General features: G+C 43.6%; 1 protein-coding gene across 1 annotated transcript in view; it reads right to left on the bottom strand.

Annotated features, from left to right (window-relative positions):
* The window catches only part of ERBB4 (erb-b2 receptor tyrosine kinase 4), a 981,920-nt gene that overhangs the window by 147,703 nt on the left and 808,027 nt on the right, over positions 1-26,190 (bottom strand). Inside the window, exons 18-19 of the mRNA XM_044978382.1 lie at positions 24,463-24,585; positions 20,942-21,040 (exon numbers count right to left, since the gene is read on the bottom strand). Coding sequence (XP_044834317.1) covers positions 20,942-21,040; positions 24,463-24,585 — 222 coding nt within the window. The remainder of the gene's footprint in view (positions 1-20,941; positions 21,041-24,462; positions 24,586-26,190) is intronic.

A 26,190-nucleotide genomic window follows, 5' to 3' on the forward strand; every position in this document is an offset into this window, starting at 1 on the left:
TAAGAAAACACATGTCCTTCCAACTTGAAGAAAAAGCTGGGAAAGAAGAGGATAAAACCTTTGATCGGTCACAAAGTGTTGCAATCTCAATAATGTCATTGCTTGTGTCAGAATTTGAGGAACTACAGGCCTGTTGAGGTGTTATAGTCCATCGGACTCTAATTCACTATTAGACAAAAACAACAGACCATTTGCAGTGACAAGAAGTCTCATCTGGGGCTCTTAGTCCACCAGAAGAAGGACTGACCTAGCCAGACCAAATCTATGGTTCGGTGAAGGTGAGTGAAGAAAGACCTCCCTTCAGTAAATGGCTACTTGCTCAGGTAGCTGGCAGCAATGTTGTTGTACTGCATCAGCCTCATCCCAGGGAGAATGTCAAGCGGCTTGAATTAAGCATTCTGTTTTTCATTTAGTATTCTGATGTTCACATAGGGTGTTTCATATAAAGAAACCATCTGTCATGTTGCTCATTCGTAGCTTCTCTCCTCTTTTTTTTTTAATGAATTTAATTATTGTCGCCAGATATATTAAACTCAGCTCTGATTTATGTACACAGCCTAAATTGAAAACTAATGTCAATGTTATATTAATGTTCAACACTGATCCCAATGTTAAAGCCATTTAGTAAGATGACGACATACCCAATGAGGAGGACGGTTGTGTAGATACCGCTGGTGAGTAAAAATATGTCTGTGCTGGGTGGGCATGTAGCCAAACTGAGGACTAAGGGTGATATTTTAAAGATGCCTATGGGATTTAGGCACTCTAACGACATTGAGGTTCAGTAGGAGTTGGACACCTAACCCCCAAATTCTAGCTAAAATGGTTTCTGGACCCAGCCACACGGGGCAGACAAGGCAGGCTCAAAATTGGTTTTAACCTCAAGCATGTAACTTGGCTGCAAGTCCAGCATAGACAGGACCACTGTGTTCCATCTCCCTCAGGAAGGAAGAGGAGAAGAAAGATGTGAGCAGGAAGCATTCCCCTCTGCGCTGAGTAAAAACTGCACACACAAGTTATAAGGCAACGTTGAACTTATCCCTTTTCTGGGGGGTGGCTTTCCTGGTGAAATAATAATTGACAACTGAACCTGAATATCAGCCTAGCTGCTCCTAAGGTTTCTTGTGGCACCGCCTGGTTTCTGACCTTAGTTTCCTCTCACTGCAGGGTCAGGCCCACCTCTTCTATAAACAGGTGGGAGTTAACAACTTCACCAGCCACCAAAAGTCTACAGAATGTATTCAAGCTGCTTTATGCATGGTTCTAATTCCTATCCATGCAGCAAGTCCTCAGAAGAGCCCTGCACCTCAACAAGGGGTTGTAGATCCTGCCACCCTCTAACAAGAGGTTTGATCACTCTTACCCATAAACCAATCATAGAACCACAGAATAGGGGTCCAATGTATTACTTATTACTTTCCCATGACTCCCAAGGGCCTGAACCATGTTGGATAGGATAAGGAGATGCACCTCATGCATGACTGGTGCCCGGATGCAGGTAAGCTCCTGAACTCTGATATCAATACTGAGTGGGTTTTCACACATTGCAAAGAGGTAGCCAGTGCTCCTCCAAATGCAGCCTTCCTAGTGCATGGGGTGGAGGGGCCTTTGTTTACCCACACAGAAATGCCTTCTGTGGGGCTCGTTAGATGATGCCTGCCCTCCTGAACCAAAGGAGGAGGAACACTCTCCCCAGTCTAGCGCACTCTCACAAGGACAAGCTTAATTTAGCCCAGAGTGCTCTACTTCTCTGAGCAAGTGAAGTACGTGGCTCTTGGAGTCAACGTTTTTCCTGCCAATGTCCTACAAACTGGAAAACAAACAAACAAACAAAAAAACGAACAACAAAACTTGTTTCCTTGTCCTGTTGCTTCCAACTGTTTTTCAACTTAAATGAAGGAACCCAATTCTTCTTTAGAGTTCCATTTCCCAGCTAATTTTCCTAGCTCGCTGGTATGGAAATAATTTTAGGGTACTTAAAAAGCTTTTTTTTTTTTTTTTTACTGGGCTGTGCATTTCTTTGAAAGCCAAAAATGTGTGCTGTGTGACAGAAGAGATACTACAGTGGATACTCTTTTTCCATTAATTTTATGATACCTGTAATACCTAGAGCAAGAAACCATGCCTAGAGTGCATGTCTGATCTGCCTCGGGGAGAATCCAATTATAGACTGATATATTTTCAACACATTTTGTTCTCAAAACCTCCTAGTTAATATGCCCTCTTAGGCCTCGCTAAACCTTTAGCTTACAGCTGACTTGGCCATATGTAGACTACACAAAAAAAATTAAGGAGATAGATATACATACATACAAAACACATTTATGATAGATGGTGATGGTTGCCTTCCCAATATGAGAACTTGTTTTCAGTTGCTTTTAACTTTGTCAAACTAACTGTTTGGGATGAAATTTTCCATGCCTCAAGCTGAATTTTTTCCAAGAATGAAATTAGAGAAAAAAATCATTGCTTTTTGGTTATTAAAAAAAAAATCCTACAACCAGTTTGTTGAGAAGCTCTATTGCCATCATTGTTTGGATCAGGGAGTTGCTGGAGTGTCCGGGACATGACTTTAGCCATCCCCATGGAAATTCTCCAAAACATGGTCAAGTTATGAGCCTCCACATACTGAAAGCAGAGAGACCCACTGTCTCCTGTACTCTCAATGTTCCCTGTGCTCACAGCCAATCAGCATGGAAGAGGAGGAGTAAGCACCTGATTTGAATGAAGGGTGAGAAATGGTGGGGAGATGGGTGGCAAGAGCCATAGGGTAGGGAGTGGCAGAGAGGGAAGGGACAGGGTCTAGGGTGTGACGGGTCAGGCCAGATAGCTACAGGAGAGTGTTAGAAGGCAAATATATTAGTCCCAGGTTAAGTAGATCCCTTTTCCCTGGGTAAGGTAACGGAGCAATTCCAGAACAAGCAGGAACTTGCTGGAACCAACTAAGGCAAGCAGGCTAATTAGGGCCCCTGGAGCCAATTAAGAAGAAACTGCTAGAATAAATTAGGACAGGCTGGCTAATCAGTGCACCTGAGTTACAAAGGACGTCACTTCAGTTTGTAGTATGCATGCGAGGAGCTAGGAGCAAGAGGCACTAGGAGCTGGGAGTGAGAAGACATATTGTTGGAAGACTGAGGAGTACAAGCATTATCAGACACCAGAAGAAAGGTCCTGAGGTGAGGATAAAGAAGGTGTTGGGAGGAGGCCATGGGGAAGTAGCCTAGGGAGATGTAGCTGTCGCACAGCTGTTCCAGGAGGCACTCTAGACAGCTGCAGTCCACAGGGCCCTGGGCTGGAACCCGGAGTAGAGGGCGGGCCCAGGTTCCCCCCAAACTTCCCAACTCCTGATCAGACACAGGAAGAATTGACCTGGACTGTGGCTTCTACCAGAGGGGAAGGCCTCTGGGCTGTTTCCTGACCCAGATGGTGAATCTCTGAGGTGAGCAAATCCGCCAATAAGCGCAGGACCCACCGAGGTAGAAGAAGAACTTTTTCACAAGAGGTTTGGATAGGATCAGAGGGGTGCAGGAGACAAAATAGAAATGTGATTAGGAGATGAGGGGAGTCAGAGAGAAGTTGCGGTCACAGGACCAAAATGCTCTATTAAATACTGGAGAACACATAAGAACATAAGAGCGGCCATACCGGGTCAGACCAATGGTCCATCTAGCCCAGTATCCTGTCTTCCGATGGTGGCCAATGCCAGGTGCCCTCCGAAACCTGGAATCGAAACCAGGAGTTCTGAGTCTCTACATTGCTCTGCTGTCAGCAAATAGCTGTGAAACCCACTGGCCAGGGAGGCCTATGATTCCTACTACTGTTACCAGCTACTACATTAGCTCAAGCGGTAAAGATCTGTGTGGTGGATCTAAAAGTCTAAATGACCTAAGTTGATTAAATTAGTGGAGTTTTCTGACAATTTTGCCCTTAATCTCTGTGTTCCCCACCTAATAAATGTTGTGAAGATATATTTGCCAGTGTTTGTGAAACACTCTGATACTACGGTGAGAGCACCATGGAAATGCCCAGAAGGAAAATCATAATTTTGCATGCAGTGCAGGGTTTGAATATGTTCAGCAAACTGATGGGAGCCACAAACTGACTGTGGAGGATAAAAACAATATTGAATATCCATTCAATAAATTAGGCTGGGGACCTGTGGAGAAAATAGTATGAGTTCATGTAATGAGGCACCTGCACAAGGGGCAACCATAACTCTGGCATTTCCTAACTTTTAAGTACTTGACTTTGCAACCTACAAATTCTTTTCATATGGGTTTTTAGAGGTGGTACATAGAAATATACAACTATATGCACACACCACATATCTATATATGTGTCTGTGTGTCTATGTATGTATATATTATAGCTATAAATATAGCCAGGTAGGCAGGCAGAGCTTCAGAGTCTCAATGCGTGGATGAGACGATGGTGTAGAGAGGAGGGGTTTACATTTATTAGGGACTGGGGAAACTTTGGGGATAGGGGGAGCCTATACAGGAAGGATGGGCTCCACCTAAACCAAAGTGGATCCAGACTGATGGCACTTCACATTTAAAAAAGTTGCAGAGCAGTTTTTAAACTAAGAGATGGGGGAAAGCCGATTGCAGCAGCGGAGCACATGGATCAGACAGGCTGCTCTTAGAGGAGAGTCTATTGATAGAGATTCTCTGGGTTCTAGTCAGGAGGAGAGGATGGAAGAGGATAAGTTATGGGACAGATCAGATGAGAAACAGGCACATAAAAAAAACTTGGACATATCAGAAAAGGGCAGTGTAGCGGGGTGGTCACCCGCTCCTGCCCTGGGAGAGGGCTGAGGCTGCGTGAGGGCTGCTACTAGGGAGAGCAGCAAGCCTTGGCTGATTGGGGAAACAGCCACAGCTGGGGCCATGCCCCAGTCAGACCATAGCTGGTCTTATAAAGGCCAGGGAAGCCAGGAGCTGGGAGGACTCTCCCTCTAGCTCTTGAGGGAGAAGGGCCTGGCTGCCTGGGAGCTGACAAATGTACCTGGAGTGGAGCAGGGCTGGGGAAAGGCCAGAGGAGCTGGGGAGCTCCTGCCTGGAGAACCCCCAGGCTGCAGGCCTTGAAAAAGGCCAGAACAGGTACTGGGGCTACAGAGGGGTAGCCTGGGGTAGGCAAAGGCGGCAGGTCCAAACCCCCTTTGCCTATGATGAATGGTGTATATTTCAGTCCGCCCCAGTGAGCAGGGGCTAGACAGTGATTGGCAGTAGCCATATACTGAGGCAAGGTGGGGATAGGGGGTTGGGGGTTCCCTGGGAAGGGGAGACCCAGAGAGACTGTGGGGTACTGCAGGGGGCAGAACCCTGGCAGAAGGGGCATCAGGGTCCGGGAGGGACACCGGGGGCAGCGGCAAGGTGAGCCACTGGACTGCAGAGGGCGCTACGGAGGCTGGCGAGCTAATTCCCAGGACGACCAGCAGGAGGCACCACACCAATGACAAATAAACAGTGACAAGTTTTTAAAGTGCTTGTACACAAGTGCTAGAAGTCTAAATAATAAGATGGGTGAACTAGAGTGCCTCGTGATAAAGGAGGATATCGATATAATAGGCATCACAGAAACCTGGTGTACTGGGGACAATCAATGGGATACAATCTTTCCGGGGTACAAAATATGTCAGAAGGGCAGAACAGGTTGTGTGTGGGGGCGGGAGGGGCACTATATGTTTAAAGAAAATATAGAATCAAATGAAGTAAAAATCTTAAATGAATCCACATGTTCCATAGAATCTCTATGGATAGAAATTCCATGCTCTAATAAGAATATAACAGTAGGGATCTATTATCGACCACCTGACCAGGACAGTGATAGTGATGATGAAATGCCAAGGGAGATTAGAGAGGCTATCAAAATAAAGAACTCGATAATAGTGGGTGATTTCAATTATCCCCATGTTGACTGGGTACATGTCACTTCAGGACGAAATTTCTCGATACTTTAAATGACTGCTTCTTGGAGCAGCTGGTACAGGAACCCACAAGGGGAGAGGCAATTTTCAATTTAGTCCTGAGTCGAGCGCAGGATCTGGTCCATGTGGTAACTATAACACAGGGTTTCTCAAACAGGGGTCGCTGCTTGTGTAAGGAAAGCCCCTGGCAGGCTGGACCGGTATGTTTACCTGCCCGGTCCGCAGGTCCGGCTGATTGCGGCTTCCACTGGCCACGGATCACTGCTCCGGGCCAATGGGAGCTGCAGGAAGAGGCGCGGGCTGAGGGACTTACTGGCTGCCGCTTCCAAGCTTGCTCATGAGAGGAAAAGCTAGAAGCAAGTATCTCTCTTGTACTAGGTAGAACACTGTAAAGAATACCCAGAGGCAAAGACTGGAAGAATACAATTCCATTCACTTGATTTCAGCAGTATAACATTCAGAACTGGTGCCATATATAAATATCCCAGAGCTTTTAGAAACATTGAACTATGGAACTATACACTGTACGTCGTCCTCAGAAAACCATACTACAACCATTTTGTGTTTCTGTTATACTTTCCCTGGAGACAGGGGCGGCTCTAGCCATTTCGCCGCCCCAAGCACGGTGGCACGCCGCGGGGGGTGCTCTGCCGGTTGCCGGTCCCGCGGCTCTGGTGGACCTCCCGCAGACATGCCTGCGGATGCTCCACTGAAGCTGGGGGACCAGCGGACCCTCCACAGGCGCGCCTGCGGGAGGTCCACCGGAGCCGCCTGCCGCCCTCCCGGCGACCAGCAGAGCGCCCCCCGCGGCATGCCGCCTCAAGCACGCGCTTGGTGTGCTGGGGCCTGGAGCTGCTCCTGCCTGGAGAGAGCTCGCAGCACTTTATAAACAATCAAAACCTCATAATAGCCTGTCAGGGAGTGTGACAGCTCTTTAAGGGAGGCGGGTTTAGCCCCGCCTCTGCCTAATCGTCTCTCTCCCAGGTGATGGGTTTGAGGCCAGGGATTTAGGTGGTAGCCTGAAGCTCAGATAGTCCTCAGATCAAAGGCCAGCACACAGCTCGGTTAGGGAGAGACTTGCAGGGAGAAGGAGGCTTCCCACAGGAGATCCAGGGTCTGAGGGAAGGTGCTGAAGGGACACTCTTCACACCAGCTATTTGGAAGGCCTGGCTGGCAAATACCTGCTTTGTGAGCAGAGACCAAACACCAATGTGGGAGAGGCGAATAAAAGTACCTGGTGTTTTTGGACTGTTCTTGTTTTGAAAAACAAACCCATCTCTGAAGAAAGGGACTGGAATTCTGCTGCTGTTGGAAAATTTATATTTGATGCTCTGGCCAGTGAGTAGGCCCCACTGTCTTACAGACCGCTGACTGGTAACAGTTCAGTATTACTCCTATTTTACATGTAGGTAATCTGAGCATAGACATGCCCCCCCTTGGCCAGGTCCGCAGCTGGTGTAAATTGTAACTCCATCAATTTCAAATGAGCTATGTGGTATTTCACCTATTTTAAGGATCTGGCCCAGAGAGAGGTTAATAGATTTGCCCAAGGTCATCCAGGAAGTCTGTGGCAGAACTGGGAATGGAGCCTAGATCTTCAGAACCTCAGCACCATGTTTTAATGACAGGTCTGTCCCACAGAAGAAAGTACAGTAATTTTGGTGGGTGAGGTTGGGAATCCTATACAGCAGTCTGTGATATTTCATTCCCTTTGAGAGGGGAAAAAACAATATTTTTATTTTGTTCTAGACTCTCATTGCCCGTTCTCCTCTGCTTGTTTACTTATCACTTCCCTAGCATGACTCCTTAATGCAAAATACGATTAGAGGATTTTCAACTGGATGACAGCATGAGCAAAACTCCAGCTGTGCTAACCTTTAGCAGCATTTCTGACTACCTTGTCAACCACCGCACAAACCTGTGGGCCCAGCTTATTTCACACTGCAACAGCCAGAGTCAATATTTTAAGTATTTCCATATATGAAGATATGCTTTTGACCTGTGCCTGTGCTGTTTTCAGATCAGGGTAGCGATCACAGGTAGAACCGAATTCACCACAAATGTGAGTTAAGTGTTCCAGCTGGGAGTTTACAAATTGCCATTGATTGCATTACACAACAGCAGGATTACTTAAATTAGACCTTCTCCTAAAAGTGTCACGCTACAGTGACTTACATGCATCAGCTTTCCAGATCATTGAGCCCAACTTTCAGACAATTATGTGAAAGACTAACTAGAATCAAACTTTAACAGAGAGACCCATGCTAACACATGACCAAGTCCGCCAGCCCAGAAGCTGATGGTTTCCTAGTCAAAGATCATGGGTTTGATTCCCACAGACCACACAACTAAGGCTGGTGTTACAAATCATGGCCCCTATGGGGAGTTGTACTGCTAGAGACCTCTGAATCTTAGGACAATAATCCAGATTTAACACACTGAAGTTAAGCAGTTTTACATTCAATTTCAGCCCCTGCAATGATGTGGCAAGATGGAAATTTGACCTACTGTTACGCTCTGCAAGTTTCTGGGTTTCACTTTGATACGACAAAATCTTGTGAAGGAAGTGAAACATTTTACAGATTTTTTTCCTATGTAAAATTGTATGCATGGCTGTTCTGACAATTTCACAAACTTATGGACAAAGGGTTTTCTTTCAGCTTGTGAAATAAGCCATTATTTCCAGAAAAAAATTGACAAAGACAATTGCTTTTGGTTTTGATTGGTGAGAACTACCTAGTGCTAATAGCAAAAAACTTTCAAAAGTACATTGTCCAAAAACATTAATCTTCATCATTACAACAACAGGACAAAACCCAATCATAATTGACCAGTTAATAAATATTTTCATAGTTTTAGCTGTAAACTTTTCAGCAGCAGAGAGTTACTGCTTTTTTTGTTTTTGTTTTTTAATGTAAGAAGAGAGATGACAGTGTCTCAAAGGAAAACATTTGTCAAGTTCTCAGTCCTTTTGAATGGGATGTTACTTTGAAAAAGTCACATTCAGGTAATTTTCTCACACCACAGGAAAGCTTGACCTTATGACCAGATACTTAAAAGCTCTGTTTTTTTAACCCCACAATTAAGGTTATTATCAATATTAAAACTAAAAAAATTGGGGTGGGACAGGGGGACTGAATATACTTATTGCCTTAGCACATGGCTTCATGTCTTGCATCTGAGAAATCAAAACAGGCTTCACAGTTTCACTTTCAGTTCTAGACAATTTCATTTTCAGGTCCTCCCGCACTGTCACAAGAGTGTCATATTTGTGTTGCAAACATTGCAGTGGAAGGATTAAGTGTAAACAAATAATGGTTTTCAATGGAATTTTTTTTTTTAAACCATGGAAATATTTTTTCTGAAATTTAAAAGTTCTAAAGTTTAAGCCCTCAATTTTTTTTTACCAGTTCAAATATTGGTTTTATTGAACCATCAAGACAAGAAGCCAGAACCTCCCACCCACCCACTTGCTCAGTCTTTTCATATCAGCCTCACTCCTCCTGCCATCTGTACTCCTCTCTTTCCTGTTTTCTGACCAGCTCTATCACTAGCACCATTCTTATAGTACCTATTTTGTCCCCAGATGTCTCCATCCAAGCACTTACCTAGTCCAATCCTGCTTTACTTACAAAACAATGGCTTGAGGAGGAACAGCTGCAGAATATAAATTTACTAAGGGCTAAATTCTGCCTTTGGCCTACACATGTGGAACTCCTATTAAACTCAAATGGAGGGTCAAATCTGACCATGAGAAGAGTCAGCAATACAAGGTCATCCTAGCACTTGTGTTGATATCACTCAATATCAAAGCATGGTATGCTTCTTTAACTGGTGCTGATTTAAAACAGGCCTCATTTGCTGACGACTCAGGTTTCAAATAGATAAACAGTTGTTTCACTACAGCTCAGATGTTTCATGGCAGTGCATCGATATTGTTCCATATCACAGTATGTAACTTTGCGAACTGATTAATGAACACCCTGGAAGATGCTATTGACCACTAATACCACGCTTTTCAGAAGCAATTTGGTATCACATCTCTGTGATCTAAGTAATTATCTCTTTTTTCTTAAACATTTTGATCATGCTTACGGTGCTCAGAGCTAAGATAACACTTGGGCCCTGGTCTATCTAGCCATTAGTTAATTTTGATTTGTGCAATAAAGGTTTGTCTATCCAATTAAAACTTGGTTTTCTGCATTAAAGCAGAATGCTTTAGGATCCAATTTCAATCACCTTATAAATAAGGCAGAGATAAGAACCCCTAATTTCCCCTGTTGCTATATATAGCTTGCCTGTTATATCAACTGTGCTCCAACTTATTTAAAATACCAGGCTTTTGCAGCAAGCATTGTGAGTGATAGAAATCCATGTTCGTTATTCTAGAATGCAGGTTTCTATACCTGTTTGACCAGAAAAATCAGCTTTGTTTCAAGGGGAGCCTTGTATAGCTGACATTTTGTGCGTGAAGTGAATGTCCAAGGAATTTTAGTACCTAGAACTCTTAAAAACATTCCCTTTTCAAACGTTTAGGTTTATATTAGGTAAAACAAAATCATTATCAACAGTTCAATTTGTAAAATATAAATTCTCCCACAAATAATAACTGATTCCAGACTAATAGCAGACTAGTTCCTTTCCCTGTAATTATTTCTGATTAGAACTATTACCATTTCATACACATTTATATTATCATGAATATTAGAAAACGCATCTCTCAAAAATGTTTTAGGAAGTTAGTTTCCAAACCGCCTCACTGCTAGGAACTTGCCAATATCATTTAGTGATCTAGATTCACAGACAGCTGTGCATGTTCAATCCAGAGAAAAAAGACTGTTTCGTGGTAAAGGAATTTGCTCTGAGACTTATGAGATCTGGATTCAATGGAAGTTTTCTCTCTCTAATATAGGGATGAAGATGATAACACTTCCTGCCAAACGCCAACTGTCTTGGCTGTTTAGGTTGTAAACTCTTCAGTATAGCGCAATGGAGTTCTGATCTTAGCTGGGGCCTCTAGATGCTACATAATACAAACAACAATAATCTATGTAAACACACCGAACAGCAACCCTTTTTTACAGTTTGGCCCTGCTCCCACTAAAGTCAATGGTACAACTTCTATTTACTTCAGTGGTGCTGGCTTAGGCTTAAGAAAACACCAGTTAATGTCAGACAGATTATGATCTCATCTTCACTGCAATATACCCTACTAACTCCAGTTATGTCTATGAAGATATAAGTAGAACGTTACAAAAGTTATCAGAAACTCATGCATGTAATGGATTTACCAATCCTATTTCTTACAATACAACACTTTGACAGTCAACAGTCCACATCTTTTGCTTATCAGTGTTAGTCAATAGAGTGAATATTTTTATATAAGCAGATGTTAATTCTTTTATTTTTATAGGCTAATCAATGTTATCTTTGATGTATCAGAACTGCCAGGAATCAATAACTAGACAAAGAAAAATTGTCATCTCTCATTGACCAGCGGGCAGATAAACCAGTTCCCCCTGCTCTGAAGAAGTATTCCAAACTGAGAGTTTTGGGAAGAATTTAAAGGCACAATAGATGGTGAAACTGGCATTTCATCAAGCACACGTAGAGCTTATATTCTTTCCTATTCTTGCAATTTCTGTAAATAACATAAAGAACAGGAGTACTTGTGGCACCTTAGAGACTAACAAATTTATTTGAGCATAAGCTTTCGTGGGCTACAGCCCACTTCATCGGATGCATAGAATGGAACATTCAGTAAGAAGATATTTATGGCCCATCCTGATTATCACTTCAAAAGTTTTTTCTCCCCTGCTGATAATAGCTTCTCTTAATTAATTAGCCTCTTACAGTTGGTATGGCTACTTCCACCTTTTCATGTTCTCTGTATGTATAAATATCTTCTTACTGTATGTTCCATTCCATGCATCCGATGAAGTGGGCTGTAGCCCACGAAAGCTTAGTCTTTGTTAGTCTCTAAGGTGCCTCAAGTACTCCTGTTCTTTTTGCTGATACAGACTAACATGGCTGCTACTCTGAAACCTATAAATAACATAGTGTGGCTCTCATATTCATACTTCTTACAAACTTTGATTTTTTTGCACCACAACGAAAATCCCTTTGTCCTTCCTTAATCTAATGTTGACCACCTTTTAAATGTGGGGCACTTTTACAATACCACACCGAGAATGACAAATATAGCAGTGGTCCTTCAGCACTCTTCGTCCTCGAGTATTTTCTGCCTTGTTGCTGATTTGTGAGGAATAGTCCAGTGCTAGTATTCAGCCCTATCAATCTGTTATCATGAAAACCCTGTAATGCAATAACTCAGCGCCAAAGGGGCAGTCCAGGCACACAGAATCACGCTTCAAAAATGGCTTAGCTGGCACATACATAAGTTTTCACAGCCTGCTTGGTTGGCTTAAATATCAAGACATTTCTTCAAGCTTTCATCAAATCCTGATTGGCTGACGGTTAACCTTGAACCAACAGTGGCCTGTTTGGAAGTTATTATGTTGAAGTCGATGAAAATAATACCTTGTATTATTAACAGAGAGCCCATAAAACCTTCATTTACTGTCAATGAAGCAGCAATCTGGCATATACATTACCCTTTAGAAATTGAAACATCACTGTGTCTACTTTGTATTGCTAATGTGAGCAGGAGGCATGCAGAGAAAATTCCAAAATCATAGAAAGTTCTTAAATATAGGCTTTCAGTTACTTATTGTGATGTGTTGGCACTAATTGCCCAGTTCTTGGTGCCAAAGTCGACTTTAAAGTTGGATGTTCTTTGTCAATTTCTGCTCACAGTGAATGTGTGAAACACTGTTTGGTAATTACGTCTCCTGTTTTACTATTTTTTGGCATAATTCACTTCTGTAATTTTAGTTGCATTTTAAGGTGTCAGGAACAATATACGCAAAATCCCAATACTCCCTGTCATGCGTTGCTTGCTGGACTAAGGGCGATGTAAAGATCTGACTGCCTTGTTGTGTATTTGTGGACGTACCAACCTATCGGTTGCCACTTGGTTGATCTAGCAGTAGGACCGTCCCAGCATGCACCCTTCCTCCTTCCTTCACAGGAAGGTGTAGTAGAGACCTTAAAGCTGATGAGGTCATGCCCCTCAAAATTCAGATCCAGATGGAAGACACTGAAATCCTGGGAAAATTTGAATCTGGATCAGAACTGTCTGGATCCAGACCATCTCTAATATATAGCAACGGTCTTCAGCAAAATGCTGAGAACTAGAAGGGTCAAGGTCCTTTTGTACAGTACCTAGCACAATGGGGTCCTGATCCACGACTAGGGCTCCTAGGTGTATGGTAATATAAATAATTAATACAATAAAAATAAGATAATAATACTAATAAATAATAATAATTAAAAATGTTCAGCACCAGGACGGGAGTCCAACTGGGAAAATAAAAGTTTTAACAGCGTCAGTTTATGTCTCCCGAATTTGTGTGGGATGTGTCTGCTCACCCAATGTTACCTTTACTTTTCTTTTCCACCCTACCATCCTTGGTCTCTTTGGGGGCAGAGACTGTCTCTTACTGTGTGTTTAGATCGCACCTAGCACAGTGGGGCCTTGATCCTAGTCAGGGGCTCTGGGTACTGCTGTAACACAAATAAATAAATAAATAAGGCGGACTGCCTTTACAATCATCCAGGAGAGCAGGAAAGGAACATTAGACTGAATACCTAAAACACAGCCATGTGTGCGCCTCTCCCTTCAAAACCAATGGCAGCCCTGTCAGTCTTCTGGGATGAAATCCTGGCCCCACTGAAGTCAATAGCAAAACGCCCACTGATTTCATGGGGCCAGGACTTCCCCTCTGGTACTTTTCTAACTTTCATCATCTGTAGGAAGCAAACTCTCTCTTGCTGTGTTTTTCCATTAGAACGTTATGCCAAAGGATTGTATCCAACCAGCCTAGCCTGCTCTGTCTGTGCTCACACGTTATCCTCTGTGTGTAAATAGGCATGCTATTTCCCCAAGAACCTTACAAAAATAATACTATGGAAGAAAAGATTACTGGGGTAAGTAAATATTTAAAGAGGAAATTACCAGTGAAGGCAGAAATAAAAGGGAACATGGCCTTGAAACAGTTCCCGTTAAATGTCTAAAAGCAGTTAACCTTCAGCAGGGATCAGACTTCCAGCTTTCGCGGTGGCTGCCACTCTAGGGGGCTTGTGCATGGCGTGCGTATAGCTCTCAAGGACAGCTTGATTTCTGGCACCTCTGGATAAGTTGGAAATTGTAATTGCAGTCACAGCGAGTTTCTGTGCCTGGAAGTGACAGGCAAACAGGTTCCTCTTCAAAGCGGTTACACTTACCGTATGTGTAAAGTGGGAGGGCAAGGGGGACCGCACAAAAGGGGATCTGCAATCAAGGGCTTGGGGAGTTTTCTTCCTTCTAATAACTTAGCATCACGGGGTGAACACAACACTCTTTGGAGGCTATCAGAAGCCTAGTCATGCTGGGCAGACTGCTGTGGTGTTGCTTCTCATTAGTAGGCACTCTTTTGGGGACCACTAAAATCAGTTTAAAAGAAAGATGCGTGTATAGAAAGTGGAAGAGAAAGACAAAGGAAAATGGCAAACTGTTATGGAAACTCCTGATCTATTCATTAAGCTGCCCTTTAAAACGGGGCTCAGTATTCAATGCTGCTGCATTTCGTGTGCAGGCAGCAAATTGCAGTACAAAGTGGGACACCCAATTACAGTAATGTCGCAATGCTTTTCCAGATGGGCAGGGACTGGCAGAGTGGCTGAGGTGATGCTTTCAACATTTAATGGGGAGATGAGCTAGTTTCCTGAGGCAAATCTAGAAATGTGCTGCAATCTTTGCCAAGGAACCAGGGATGGTGTTGGGAACAAATCATGATTCAGAAGGATGCAACGGAGACACTATTTCTTTCCACTGCCAGCTATGTAGTAATTAAGGCTATGATCCTTCAAGGATCTTGATATGAGAGGACCCATGGGCCTCGTCAGTGAGGTTCCCTGTGAGCACATGGGGCTGCCCATATGGAGCTCCTTAAAGGATAAGGACCATAGAATGGTTGGCAAGGGACAGTGCTGAGAGTCCAAACTCTTAAACCTGCTTCCCAACCCAGCGCAAATACTAGAAAACACAGAAAGTTGGGAACAGTGATGAGAAGATAGGCTCTATCTGCATCTCCAAAGTGCTTCTCACACACTTATCTAGCCACTCTGCACACAAAATGGTGTGATTTGTCCAGAAAGGCCACGCCATCCTTTTGCGTGAAATCATAGTTGAAGCCTGAGAGTTTCTCTCACTGTAGGCTTTTGAATGGCACTTTATTTCACCGTCTCTATTTCGGCTGGTGACTATTCACTTCAAACGTGTAAAGCGAATACCGGTTCAGCAATGAACAGTGCGCATTCACAGCATGTGCCTTACAAAACAGAACAGTTTGCCTTTGCTATAAAAGATGCCTACATTTTCAGAGAAACCTCTTCTCTTTCATTCTGCAGTTAAAGCAGCAGATTAGCAACCTTATTAATTTAGTTCTTTAGGCTGGACAAACCTTCATCTTTTCTCTCTCATTATAATCAACGCCACCCCTCAATGCAGCTTTAATGTATTTACCACATACTTGGTAGATGTGGCACTTGCTAAATCACTGGACAATTTTATTTACTATCTTCACATATCACTTAACAAACACTTGCCTGGTCACTGCTGGCTGGCTATTCCTAGGGATCGCCAGGAACAACAATAAGTCTGGCTGAAGTCAAGAAGCTCCCTAGATCTTAATTATAAAGTCATAAAACAGACTGACTCCCTTTGCAGTTCTCTTACCACGAAACAAATGAGAATGGAACATTTATTTCTAATCATAAATCCTAAACCCTTCAGTTTAATTTTTCCCAAGTTAACTTTCTCACGTAGCTAAGCAGCATTTGCCTTCTATTATTAGCTTCTGGCCCAATATCGGCTGACCAGCATCAGTCAAACTGTCTTCATCTCAATGAGCTTGGGGACTCCCAAGGATCTCTGTGTATGCAGACTTCAGCTTGCAGCTTCTAATTATTTTCTAACAGATAATGGAACGCTTAAGTTCAGAGAGGTTAGATTAAACTTGTAAATGGATCAACCCGCTGGATAAAATCATAGCTTGTGAGAACTCCTCCTGGAAACACCGAGCTTATTTTTGATGAGATAAGGGCCCACTTGATAGCCTGTTTCACTGTGACAAACTAGTATATTTTTAGCATCACAGAAGGTTCATTATGCTTTCTAATTGCAACATAACTTGGGAACCTATAATAACCCTAGTTTTACTTATCTCTTTGCCTTGATGTAAAGCCACCTGATTGAGCCAATAGCTACATGGCTTGTTAGGAATTCATGATGGCATCAAATAATTTGAGGTGTGGGAGGGAGTTTGAGCCGCATGGAAATTATAGACTTCTGTTTAAACGTTACTGACCCAGCCACCTGTGGGGCCTCCCCTGCCTCCCCTCGATAACTGTCCTCTCCTCCTACATATCAATGCCCAGGACCTTCATGTTCTCTTACTGCTGCCAGCTTTTGACAAATGGGGGGAGTTCGGTTCCCTCCTGTTGCCTCCTGGGCCTTCAGGATACATCAGGTACTTTGCCCCAACATCTGCTTTCAGAGAGACCAGCTGCAAGAGACGTTGCTCCATCACTTCCAATGGTGATGTGGTGCAGATGAAATGTGGTCTTCCAATCAGAGAGCAGAAGCAATGCCATGTGACTCAGGCAAGTAATCGTAGTCTGTGAATAGCTGAAATGAACCACACACTTCACTACCTTCACAACTAAGTGCAGAACTCCTGAACCTAGTCTTCCCACAACATCAGCAGCTACCTCCACTAAGGAGAGGAAGTTGAAAGTTCACACAGAGATTTAATTCCCACTGCCTCCTGGAGAGGAGGGAGATGTATGGGCCACTTAATAGAATTTTCCTTTGCTTTATTCAGCACTGGAAGACACTTTTGACTATGGTGATAGGTGGAAGAAACAGATGGAAAGAACTGTGCCAGGAATGTGTAAAGAAAACAAGGAAAATACTATCTGCTATGCTTCTTTGAAGAAATATCCGAAGTTAGGGATGTATTTTGGTAAGACACTCAGTATTGCTTGACAGGAGGAGGGGGTTGTCTATGCCATGTGCTAACATGTTGCATTATGCCATTATAGGCATTATGGATCCATTAGCAGGTGTTCAAGGCTGCTGAAATGACAGCCCAGTTGCCAAATTGCCATGCCTTATTCTCTTTTAGTGCAACATTTAGCAGAATCTCAACTGCTCATAAAGCACTCTCTGACTTGCTTTCTGTCGACATTAAAAGTTTTAACAAGAACCAATGGGCCCTACTGCTAATTTCTCGGTCTTGTATGGGATACCGGATATTTCTGTACATCATTCATGTCACTCAAATGGTTAGATGACCTAAGATACACCATTGTGTACATGAATCAAAATGGAGTTTATGATGGATTCTACTTGTTACATGCACTCTCAGACAGCAATGCTAAACTTATCAGTTTTAAGTGCAGGGTACAAGCACACATATCACAATGTTAATAATTCCTGACAAGCGGCACCGTTACACTGTACACTTGCAGAACATTGTTGGCTAAGTGCTTTTAACTAACCAAGCCATTGGGAATGTCTGTAAAAATGCTTTTCCAGGACAACTTAATTGCTTTGACTTAAAGTTTTGTAGGCATAATAATGTTATTGCGGTGTGATAGTTTGCCGACATTGTTATGCCAATAAAAAGCTCAGTGTAGATGAAGTTATACTGGTATAAAGATGCTTTATATCAGTATAGCTTATCTTGCTCCACCAAACTGGAATAAGATCAACTGACATAAGCACTTTTATATCAGCACAACTGAATCGACACTAAAATTAATAATAATACCTAGCTCTGATATACAGTTTTTATCAGTATCTCTCAAAGCACTAGGCTGGCATGATGAAAGTGGAAAAACTTTTAAGTGCAGGCAAGACCTAACTCTCTTACATAAATACATTTTTTTAAAAAGCTACAAGTGAGAGCAGGATTGGGTTCCTGTTTATTACAAAAGATATAGGGAAAAAAATCTCTGCCAACAGATCACAATAAAATGGGCATTGGTGGTTACTTCTAAAGAATGAGATTGACTCTGCTGCCACAAATAATTATCCTTAGTTATAGAAAGTCCTCAGGGATACAGGTGGTCGTTGCGACCCCTGTGTTATAGCAGCATCTATTGAAGGATGTCACGGTAAGCTAATGCTCTCTCTGTCTTGCTGTCCCTTGGACTCTAGGACTCCAACAGAGCTATGGCTGGGAATCTGGGCCAGAGTTTTTAGATGTTAGAACTAAGAAGACTCATCTTTAAATTTTCTCTTTGTGACCACTGAGGGATGGGGGGAGAAACAGGCTCCTAAGGGACCATAATTTGAAAGGGGACTGAGCCTAACATGACTGCTTTTGATACATGCTACTATTATAACTTTCTAGAAGGATAAGGAGACATCCCTTATTCCTGAGCAATGTATCAAATATTATGACACATGCACTGGAGGCAGTGGTCCAGTGAATAAAGCATTGCTCTGGGAATCAGGGTCTTATGCCTGGCTCTGATACTGAACTGCTGGGTGACCTCAGACAAGTCACTTCCTCTCTCGGTGCCCAGTACCCCCATCTTTATGTGCCCTCCTTTCTGAGCTGCTTTGAGATCAAGGGATGACAAGCATTATGTATGTACAATTATATATGATTGTTTTCTTATTTTATAGTTTATAAACAGACAGGGCCAGATACTCAGCTGGCGTGAACTACATAGCTCCACTGATGTGAATGAAGCTGTGCCAAATTTACACTGGCTGAGATTTTGGCCCACAGAGTTGAATTCTGCCATTAAGTAGAGAGGCTCAGTTCCCACTGAATGGCCCTTCGTTCTTTGCACATTTATTTCACAGGGAGGCTTGACTATGATGCATCAGGGCCCTAATGTTTCAGATATCTATAGTTATTACTACTCACTTAGAAGCCTGACAGTTATTTTGCCCATTAAGTAAACATTCGATCCTCCTTAGCCCTCCTCCACTGGGTGTTTCTATCAGAGCAGAAGTCAATATGGCCTACTTTTGCTTACTTCTTTGTTTATGAACAAGGATTATTGATGTCATCAGCATGAACCGTGCAGTGCTCTGAAAAGCATTGAAAATACCTTGATCTCAGTGTTAGCCTGACTGCCTGAGAGTTCACACATGGTAATTTGTCTGAAATAGTTGAAGCTGTAATTGTACGTTTCTGCTGGTTTCCCAGTGACAGAGTAGACCACATGATGGGAGCACAGTCTCCATTTGGTTTCTGCTATCATTAATGCTAATCAAGTTACACACATACACAACCTTAGAAATGCAAAAATCTTCAGTAATTTCCCAGTTCAGAAGAGGAATTTTATAATTTAGGACTTGCCAAAAACAAGTAGAAAACTCATATGGACTGTCAAAATATTGTCACTGCATGAGACACACACGTTCCTAAGGTCAATGACCTTTTCTCTTAGCACTGAGCTGAAAATTGCACTTACAGACTCCATGAATATAAAACTTATTTATAAAAATATGATCCCAACCTCTCACTAACAACACTCTAGATCAGGGGTTCTCAAACTTCATTGCACCACGACCCTCTTCTGAAAACAAAAATTACTACACAACCCCAGGAGGGGGCACCAAAACCTGAGCCCACCCAAGCCCCACCACCCTGGGCGGGGGGTGGGAGGGGGTCGAAGCCAAAAGGCTTCAGCGGCAGGCAGAAGGCCTGTAACCTGAGCCCCACCGCCCAGGCTTCGGCTTTAACCCCAGGCCCCAGCAAGTCTAAGCCAGCCCTGGCGACCCCATTAAAACAGGGTCACGACCCACTTTGGGGTCCCGCCCACAGTTTGAGAATCACTGCTCTAGATTAATAAAACTGATGAGGTAATAAAAACCCAATCTACTTTGTCTCAGTTACTTTCCCCCGTTTACACGTGGTTGCTTATTGCAGAACCCTGGTGCTGGAGGAAGTTAGAGCAGCCAGGGGCCTGCTCTGACTTCTGCTACTGGGGACCTCATGCCAGCTGTTCCACCACACCCCCCTTCCTCTAAGGGAGCAGGGTGGGCAGCGCCCCAGTGGAGACTACCTCAGCATAAAGGGAGTTGTCCACCGGCTACCTCCAGTCATTGTAAGGCCAGACTGGAGAATCTGGCCCTTTCCATATTGTGGCAATTGACTTTACCCCAGTGTTCTGGGGTAGTTTTCGATAATGACCTCAGTATGATAAATGTTTTGGGGCAGCTCCTCTGCTGGTGTATACCTGCCTGCCTGCACTGGCTTCCCTGGAGCGCAGCTGATTTAACACATCTGATGTTGTGAGCCTTACTTTTGAAGACTGCCGTATAGAGATGGCTGAGGATAAGTTCCCCAAATGACAGGGGGGAGGTGCGGGAGAGCCAAGGGTTCTATACAAAACCTGACTCTGTTGCTACTGAGGGTCCTGTGTTGTAACATCAGGCTACGTCTATGCTAGGAGCGGATTCCCCTGCTTGTGCGCATATACTCGCGTTAGCTCTCAGCTAGCTAGCACAAGGATAAATAGCCATGGTAACATGGGTAGCAGCAGCAGAGGCCTGGCCGAGCTCTGCCCAGGACGTACCCGCTTTATACTTTATGCTGCTGCCCATGGTACCATGACTACACTGCTATTTATACACACGCTAGGTAGATATGAGCTAGCACAAATATGTGTACATGAGAACAGGAATCGTAGCATAGACACAGACTTAATTAAGTTTCAGGGCACCTAGAGCCTTTATACAGGCATCCGCTTAACACTGAAATATAAAGAAAATTAAAAAACATAGGCAGAAAATTACCTTTAAATGTGACTGATTTGTTTCCACTGTCAGCACTAGCATGTTATATTTAGGCACAGTCAGAGAGGCTGTACACTCTTACTTACATCCATGAACTCCACATTTGCCTTGGGACCAGTCGTCTCATTAAGGATTTTAATAGCCACAGGAATCTTTACTGTTTCTCCTTCAGGAACCCAAATACCCTAGGGAAAAAAAGATACAAAAATTAACTCCACGCCAGTTGTTAAATCTTTCTCCATGGCTAGGCTTCTTTTCATTATACAATATCCAATTCAGCAAGGAACATTATTACTCAAAACACACACAGTAAGTGCACTGAATCATAGCAATGTAGGGCTGGAAGGGACCTCAAGAGGTCATCTAGTCCAACTCTTTATACTGAGGTAAACCTAGATCGTCCCTGACAGGTGTTTGTCCAACCTGTTCTTGAAAACCTTCAATGATGGGGATTCCATACCACTCCCTTCAAAGCTTATTCCAGAGCTTAGCTACCCTTAGAGTTACAAAGATTTCTCCTAATATCTAACCTAAATCTCCCTTGCTGCAGATGTAGCTGATTATTTCTTGTCCTACCTTCACTGGCCATGGAGAACAAACTGTCCTCTTTATAACTGCCCTTAACATATTTGAAGCCTCTTCTCAGTTCCCCCCTCAGTTTTTTTTTCTCAGGACTAAACAGGCCCAGGTTTTTTTAACCTTTCATCATAGGTCAGGTTTTCTAAACTTTATCATTTTTGTTGCTCTCCTCTGGACTCTCTCCAATTTGTCCACATTTTTCTTAAAATGTTGTGCCCAGAACTGGACACAGTACTCCAGATGAGGCCTCACCAGTGCCAACTAGAGCAGGACAATCACCTCCCGTGTCTTACATAAGACAGTCCTATTAATACACCCCAGAATGATATTAGCCTTTTTCACATCTGCATATGTTGGCTCATAGCCAATTTCTGGCCCACAGATCCTCTTCAGCAATCTTACTGCCTAGCCCGTTATTTCCCATTTTATAGCAGTGCATTTGATTTTTCCTTCCTAAATGCAGTACTTTGCACTTGTCTTTATTGAATTGCGTCTTATTGATTTCAGATCACTTCTCTAATTTGTCAGGGCTGTTTTGAAATCTAACCCTGTCCTCCAAAGTGCTTGCAACGCTTCCCAGCTTGGTGTCACCCACAAATTTTATAAACACATTCTCCACACCATTATCCAAGTCATTAATGAAAATATTGACTAGTAACAGACCCAGGACAGATCCCTGCAGGGCCCCACTGGATACATCCTCCCTATTGGAAATTCAAAGGCAAAACTGTAGTGTAAATGAACCTTCTTGACATGAAAACTCTTTTTTCAGCCATTTCTGCTCAGTAATGTCAGCATGCCCACGACACACAGAACTGTACATGTTCCTTTGCTCGGCATTGCTTCCAACCAGTGGTGTAATTAGGAATGTCAATTTGGGTAGGCCTCAACTTACAGTGAATGGGTACCGGCAGCAGAGAACTTGGCTGGGTTCCTTTCTGGCTCTAGCACCCGGGGCCCCATTTCCTATCGCAGCTACCCAGTATAAGACATTGTTTGCCACATTGCAGAAGCACATTCCTTGTTCCTTTCTGTCCCATAGCTGCAGCCACGTGGCTCTGACCTCTGTTGCTCCTGCCTGCATGTCTCTGCTCCACTTCCACAAGGAGCCTGTACTGGGCTCCGTTCCTCCCTCTGTCCCTGTTGGGTGGGTGAGGGGACAGTTATTGACTGATCTGGAACAGCTGGGCAGAGGAGGGTAGACACTCCCAGGAGCAATTTCTGCCTCCTTGCCAGGCCTCTGGAGCAAACTGCCATTGATAGAGGTGATACAGGAGACTGGGGAGGAGAGGGTCACAGGAGCTCTGGATCATACACATCATGCATGGACTGTACCATGATATGCTAGGATCGATGCCCCCTTCTGCGAAACGTATTTTCTCCAGTGAAAAGTACACTTAAGCTTTAAACTGAGCTTGAGAGCAGCTAATCCTTACTTTTCCACATCCCATGTTGTCTGTGCTTTGTTCTGTAATTATAAGAAACATTTTTCCCCTTCCCAGCTTCCTCGGTGATTGTGATGTTGGAGCATAGCTAAACCGGCATTGGTCACATTTCAAGCGTGCCTAGGAGTGCGTACATTCTACGTGCACGTACGTGGGAAAAGGAACAAGTGAGACACTCAGCGAGAATCGTACTAGAGTCAACAACATTTTGGGAATTTAGAAGTGTAGATGAAATTTCAAAATTGGAAAGAAAGGAAAAATCAAGATTTCCCCCCCCCCCCAGTTCTCACACTCCCCTCCTCCCTCATCTTTTCAGACAATTATAAGTATGGGTAAGGCTATGATTTAGTCATGGCGGTCACCGTTCCGTGACTTTACTGGACCTCCATGACTTCTAGGGCTTCAGGAGGAGGAGGCGGGACTGTGCGCCCCTGCCCTGCAACTGGGGCTGGATGGTACCAAGACCCTGCAGCTCCAGCCCCGCCACTTCCGATGCGGGATGCAGGAGGGGCTGTGTGCCCCAGCCCCATGGCATCCCAAGCTTGGCGGGGGCTTCAGCTGGGGCCACGCACCTCAGCCCTGTGGCTTCTGCCGCGAGCTGCAGCCGGGACCACGCACCCCTGTCCCGCAGCTGTGGCCAGCGCTGGAGTGGGGGCCATGTGCCTTCCGTGGCTGCACCCGCCACTGTGGCTTCTGGAGCTGGGGCTCTGCTCCCCGCCATGGCAGGGGGCTCAGCCTGCCAGTCCCCCCATACATGGGACTCCATTTCTCCCCCCTACCTAGCCCTGCCCCCGGGTTATATTTAGTAATGTAACGGACAGATCATGGGCTCTATGAATTTTTGTTTATTGTCCGTGACTTTTACTAAAAATAACCATGATAAAATCTTAGCCTTAATTATAGGTGCTGGTCAGTTTTCTTGGAATTTTGCAATTTCATCACAAATTTTATTACAAAAAGTTGAAAATGTGATTTCCCCCCTCTTCTTTTTCAACTTAGTGCTTCTAAGTACTTTAACTATGATCTTTAAACTGTGGAATCTGAAGTGCTTAATAAACCTTAAGAGAGACTTGCCATTGTTTTCAATGGGGAAAGGATCACAGCTTAGCTAATTATGCTTCTATTATTATATAAGGGAGATAATTATTATTATACTCATTTTACAGCTTGGTCAAATGAGGTATAGAAATTAACTGGCTTGCACAATGTGCACACTACGTCAGTTATTGAGTGACAAATAGAACCACAAGAATCCCTGTTCTTTAACTTCAAGACTATCTATCCTGTATATTTGTCATGTCTGTATGTTTGTGTGTGACATTATTTTTCTCTACATGGAGTAACGCTTTTGTCTTTACCATGTGAAGCTGAAATCAGCAGATGAAACTAGAAGTGTACTCAAGATGCATCATCATACCCAGAAATGAACTCCTCGGACAGGCTGTGGGATGTGGATTATGATTCAAGCCCATCTGTTGTATAGAGAAGAGCTGGGTCCCACACTGTGATGTAACACTTTCAGTGATCCGGAGGGTTCAAACCAGAAATAAGGCCACGCGATGCTGTTTAGTGAAGATACTTGCCTTATACACGGTTCCAAAGGCCCCAGAGCCAAGGACCTTGACTCGCTTTAGCTCAGTTTCCTTCAGGATGCGAAGCTGTGCTTGGTTGGGTGCTGTGCCACTTGGGGTCAAGGGCTCCACCAGCTGCAAATCAAAATCCATCGGGATTAGGCACTGGACACAGGAAGACCTCGTGAGAATCCCTGTTGAAAATGTTCATCTGGTTCCTACTCAGTCAAGTTGGCTAACTAGTTATTAGAATAAAGCAATGGATCTAGTGGTGCCAGGGCTATCGATTCTTCAAGTGAAACCAGTCAAGGCCAGTAAAAAACCAACAGAAAGCAGCTGCAGGATTCTAGGGGAGTACATAATTTCCACTAGGGGCTGCACGATGGCATTAGGAACTGGAAACTGAATCAGTGTCACAATATATCCCCAATGACTTTTGCTAATTGCAGCAATATAAATGTTTTCTATCTGATGGAAACACAGCGTTTATTATCAGTGCACCATATTCCATTGTTGGCAATTTTAGTGCCCTTTAAAAGTGGCTGTTTTGCTTTTGAATAATGGTGACTTACTGATTCATCAAATTCTTATCCTCTTTTTGCGGGTAAGGCTCATTGCTCTAAGCCAGTGGTTCCCAAACCGGGGTTCATGAATCCCTGGGGGGGGGTCACGAAATGTTACATGGGGTTCTTGGGGGAAAAAATCCCTAATGGTGGACAGAGCTGTCCATAGGGACCCCAGGCAGCATGCGGGGCTTCCAAGAGCTAAGCAGATCAAAGCAAGCATCTCTATCACACTGAGGAGATTTCAACTTCAAAACTCCTTATGCAAAATAGAAAGGGAGGTGGATATTTTTTGCTGTTTTTAAAATTAAATAGGCTGCTAGTGTTGTTTTTAAATGATTACGAAGAACAAGTTTAAGCTTTGTTGTCCATGCACTGTTTGCCTGGACTGCTCACGACCTGAATGCGTGTGTAGGAGGAACTCTTTGAGATGGCATCTTAAATACCTTCCTGCTATTTCACCTCCGATACTCCTTGATGAAACATAGGAGCCAGAGGCGCCAGTACGTGGGGAGGGGGGAAAAAGGGTCACGTGCTGCCCCCGCGTCAGTGCCCCCTCCCCTTGCGGGCCCCCCCAGTTTTCCAGTTGTGCCATCGAGCCCCTTTGCCCCGAGCCCCTTTTTTCTACTGGTGCCTCTGATAGGAGCCTTTTTTTATAACAGGCTTAATCAAAAGTGATACAAGCTACAAAAGGGGGATCTTGGAAGAGTGTTGCCATTTTCATAATGTAATAAAAATACTGTAATGATAAATAATAATTACTAAATGGTGTGTAATAAGCATGTCATACATACACATTTTATATTTCCAAGATCACTGCTTTTATAATTTTTGCTGAGGTAAGGGAGAAGATCCCTGGAAATATTCAGTTTTAGGAGGGGGTTCACGAGACTTGACATTTTAGTGAAAGGGGTTCGCAGGTTGTTAAAGTTTGGAAACCACTGTTACAAGCTTTAGTTGTGCCTTAAAGGAGGGCAGCTTTTTCAGAAGCAGAAAACATCTGCAGTAGAACAAGAATTTACAGCCGCAACTAATTTATTGCAAGCACTGGTATGTTGTGAATTATGATCCAGCAAAGTTTGTGAATGAAGAACAACAGTATGTATGCTCAATCAAAAAGTCATCCGATCTCAGTGACATACAGCCTTTGACTAAAAAACAATGTTTCTTTAAAAAT

This window comes from Mauremys mutica, chromosome 10, assembly GCF_020497125.1.
Source record: "Mauremys mutica isolate MM-2020 ecotype Southern chromosome 10, ASM2049712v1, whole genome shotgun sequence".
NCBI classification, from domain to species: Eukaryota; Metazoa; Chordata; order Testudines; family Geoemydidae; genus Mauremys; species Mauremys mutica.